This window comes from Paramormyrops kingsleyae, chromosome 8 (assembly GCF_048594095.1).
Source record: "Paramormyrops kingsleyae isolate MSU_618 chromosome 8, PKINGS_0.4, whole genome shotgun sequence".
NCBI classification, from domain to species: domain Eukaryota; kingdom Metazoa; phylum Chordata; class Actinopteri; order Osteoglossiformes; family Mormyridae; genus Paramormyrops; species Paramormyrops kingsleyae.
Window position 1 is genome coordinate 9,916,294 of NC_132804.1, and position 4,178 is coordinate 9,920,471.

The window sequence follows — 4,178 nt, forward strand, 5'->3', positions numbered from 1 at the left end:
CTATATTATTCCATTATAACACCTAAAATTAGCTGTGTCAAAGGTGTATTTACACGGTTAAATACAAAAGCAGACTATTTACAAGGTAAGAATTGTTACATATGTGTGCAGACATCTCGAACTGACCATCTCACTCCAGCCAGCTGGCCGAAGTTCTATGTCACGTGACAATAAATATTGTCAAAACGTTTTTGAATTGTACTGAATTAATTTGATTTGTCAGTCAGGTACTGATTAAATGCAATGTTGATGCAACTAATAGGCTACTTAAATATATATCACACTAAATAGTTAGACATTATGATATTCCGGAGCTTTGCTTCAAGAAATTTTCTCTAACTGGACCTCATTAAATTTTAGTTGAATACCCCTGCTGTAGGTATTTACCACACTCTGGGAGACAGAATACACTTTTGCAATGTACCTGGCATGGAATGTTACCTCTGTGGTGGGGAAGAAAATTCATCAGGCACAAGAGTACAGCATCATTTTGATATAGGCAGTCTGGGCTTTGGAATAAGAGCACTTGATTGGGGGTGAAGTCTTGTATTCTGCAGTTCTCCATGGTGAATGACTTCACAAGTCCCAGCCTGAGGGCTGTGCATTTGGAGATTTCCTTGATAGACAAGAGGGCTGCCTCTATGTGGCTTTGAATGCTGGAATGCAGGAAAATGCTGGCTTTCGTTTGTAAGTATGTACCAAACAGCAATATGGAGGATCCGAATCTCTTCGAGGTCGTGGTGGAGCTGCTTGAAAGGCTACCCCATACAAACTCTGTGGGCCAACTAGTAGACTTCAATAATGGAGATAACTGAAGATGTATAATTAGAAAGACTGGCCTCCTGGATTTTGTGAATTTGTTATTGGACTTCAATGACATTAGAGATGGATTGTAAGTAACAAAGGCCATGTTTGACCCCAAAGATATTCATTAGTGTACCTGTTACCATGGCACTCTAGGGCAAAAGACAACTATCCCATTTTTAGTGTCATCTGGCATGAGGTTTTGAGATTTCTTGGACACTCAATCACCATTGGGTCACCATTGGACACGCAAATCACTGTTTAATGGTGGAGGTAAGATGGACCATGCTGACCCAAATGAGCAGTGAGGGATTGTTGGAGACTTCTGGCTGAAGCTTCTGCATGAGATGCATGAGATGTCCAGAAAAACTTTTCTCATGTGAGACTGGGGACATTGCATTTGAATTGGCCATGTTGAAGGCCTCTGGATTTGCAGGTGAGGGAAAGAATGCAGTTGGTGCCTGTAATGGCAGTAGGCCCAGGACCCACTGGTGGATAGTTGTGGAGAGGAAAGCTGTCAAAGTGGAGGAAGAGGCCTTCAGGGAAAAGCTTGTATGGGTTCCACCAGCTCTGAGATATTGACAGGCCAGAAAGGCATCAACAAAGGTAATTGCAGAGGCAATACTTTGTGTATGGGAGGAGTGTAGAAAGACCATGAGATACTATCACACTGAAGTATCGAACCTGGTTCCTGGTCCTGAGCCATCTCACCTGGGGACTTTTGAAGCTCCTGACCACTTTTATGTGTCGTTTTCACACCGCAGAACAGAACTGGGACCATCATGCGAAATAATAATCGGACATAATGCATCGCCAGTGATATTAGACAAAGAAATATATTATTATCAATTGAATTTGAGGGTGGAGAACTAAGAAGGAATATTTACTCTCAGAATTTGCCCTTGCATGAGTATATGTGCATTTCTCTCTGTGTGTGTGTGTGTGTGTGTGTTTATGTATATCTGCTGTGTGAAGGACTGGCGTCCCACCCCAGTGCCGCCTGGGATCAGTCAAAGTCATAAAAGGGTGGCTTAATGGGATAATGCTGCAACCCAAACTCCACCTCCCTCTACTTCTACATGAGGATAGGCGGGGGGGGGGGGGGTGATTGGCTTTGTTCCAGCAACACATGTTCAGTGGCTCCCCTTTATCCCTGGGACGTGGGAACCGCTTACACAGATAACTTCCCACACTCCACAAATTCGTCCCCAGATAAGTGTGACTGGGGCCCCATCGGTTACTCAGGTGCCTGACTGTCTGCATTCAGACGCCTGAACCTCACCATGCTGCATGGGGGGGGGGGAGCTACATACACACATCTGCCCCAAACAACTGAAGCACTGTCCTTTCAATCATTTCTGATATATTAATTATTGCTTATACCCGTCTAGAGACAGTGATGGAGATCTTGTGATATACAGTACAGTCTTTAGATGAAATCAAAATAATGGCGCTTTTTGGAAGTTCAGGCAGAGGCTCATCCTTCATTCTTGTGTCTGCATCATATGGATTCAGATTGTTATAAATTTCATGTAAATGTAAATGTTTCATAGCACTTGAAAAAACTCTATTTAAATATATGTGTTTATAAAAATATAGGTAATATGATGTATAATTGCGTGCTTTTCTGAGCTGCCTCGTATTAGTAATAAAAACCCCTTTTACAAGAAAAGATAAAGTGCATCATACTAGCAACTGTCATTTGTAAAACTGACAACTGTAAAAATGTTTAGTAAATGACTGTTCCCCATAATTTGTTTCTGCAAGGTTACAGTTTTTTTTTTTTTTTTAAAGCAAGGGTTACATAAAAACTGTACTCTGAAATATTACACAGCAAACCTTGTTATATTCAAAAGTACCACTCTCTATTATACTGCTTGGATGTTAATATTGCAAAAAGTTTGGTTATAGTTTTCCACAAAGGTTTATAAATTTCATGTAATTAATATGCTAGTTTTAAAGCTGATTAAGACTAATCACACTGAAGCTGTGTTCATTATAGTGTTCATTGGCAATAGCATCCCTGGAACAGAGGCTCTCGATGGGTCTGAATTTGGCCAAATGCATGGCTAAATATTACTTTTTGATGAGCTTTTGTCATCGTCTATATATTCCACACACTGGTGGAATCCTGTGTGTGGTTTGTCTGATTATCTGAGAGTGCGTGGTTTGTCTGATACTTTCTCAGGCACTTCCACAGACCAGCTGATTGGCAGCAGGGTCTAGGGTAACACCCCCTTTCACCCGTCCACTGGAGCTTTCGTTTATTGTTCCTTTCTCTACATGGGCAAGCTTTGTCTGGCCTATTGTCCTGTGCTAAATTATATGTGATTGGTCCGTAAGCTGTATCAAAGAAATTGTTCCGGAAGGCTGTATAAATAGCAAAACGAAAGGATTCAGAGGAAACTCAGTGCCCTTGCTCACTGGAGACACTGCACTTGCTTCCAAACTGGCAGCTTACATGTGTATCAGTCTTCAGGAGACTATGAAGGAACAGAGCACAAGGTAAGGCCAGAACTAAAACACTTCAAGAAACGTTATGCAACATATATGAAGTTACCAACTCCAAGTGCTTTTGTGCATGAGCTACAGTCTTAATATTTGCCCTGCAGGTACAAAATCCGGAGCTTACAGAGAAGGTGCAGTGTTGGTGTTGGAAGGCTGAAGGATGTAATTGAGGAGCACCTTCATCATGGGGTCTCCAGCCTGGACATTCGGGAGAAGACCTTGGCTTTTTTCACGTTGAGAAGGGCCTTGCTGCTTCACAACGGATATTCCAGGTGTTCCCGGGATGTTCTGCGTCTCTCTCCTAACCCTGCCGAGGATGTAACTCCACTGTTCTACCAGCAGTAACCAATAAGTTCATGGAAAGCAAGTCAAAGGTCCAAAGGACCAAAAGACCAGAAGAGACTGCGGTCTGTACTGTATTCCCAGGACCCTCAACATAGAAGAAGCATCGTGTATGCAATTGATATCAGAACTTCAAGTGCACTTAGCAAACTGACTATAGAGCAAGACTGAAATATTAGCGTGTATGTGTGTGTGTGCTGTACAAAGCACACTGCACTGCAACAGTATGCCCCACTGTCCGTTCCTTTGAGAAGAGGAATGATGCTACGCTGTATATGCCATTGCATATGTAATTGATAACCTTAAAGGCTTGTGCTCGTTCATCACAGCAGTTCAAGTGTGCATTGTTTAAGAGTGCAAAAATGTCACTAATGCAGCTTAAATATTAATCTGGTTGGATTTCAGTTTATTTTATTGTTTACTGTAGCTGGCGTAGTTAATCAAAAAAATATTTGTTTATGTGGTTACTAATGAAACAATAACTCAGAATGTCCTGCTGAAATCCAGAACTTAAGATCCACATG

The 4,178-nt window shown here is 41.7% G+C and overlaps 1 protein-coding gene across 1 annotated transcript; it reads left to right on the forward strand.

The window, feature by feature from the left end:
• The first annotated feature begins 3,244 nt into the window (after positions 1-3,244).
• LOC140592205 (uncharacterized) lies at positions 3,245-3,657 on the forward strand. The gene is made up of 2 exons (XM_072714922.1): positions 3,245-3,309; positions 3,417-3,657. Exons 1-2 carry the CDS (start codon positions 3,266-3,268, stop codon positions 3,655-3,657), a joined length of 285 nt encoding a protein of 94 aa, XP_072571023.1. The 5' UTR covers positions 3,245-3,265.
• The last annotated feature ends 521 nt before the right edge of the window (positions 3,658-4,178 follow it).

Bases quoted from the DNA above. Each gene is read 5' to 3' on its own strand.
- LOC140592205 (XM_072714922.1), top strand. From the start codon at position 3,266: ATGTGTATCAGTCTTCAGGAGACTATGAAGGAACAGAGCACAAG. The intron at 3,310-3,416 runs GTAAGGCCAGAA...TTTGCCCTGCAG, and splicing joins ATGAAGGAACAGAGCACAAG to GTACAAAATCCGGAGCTTAC.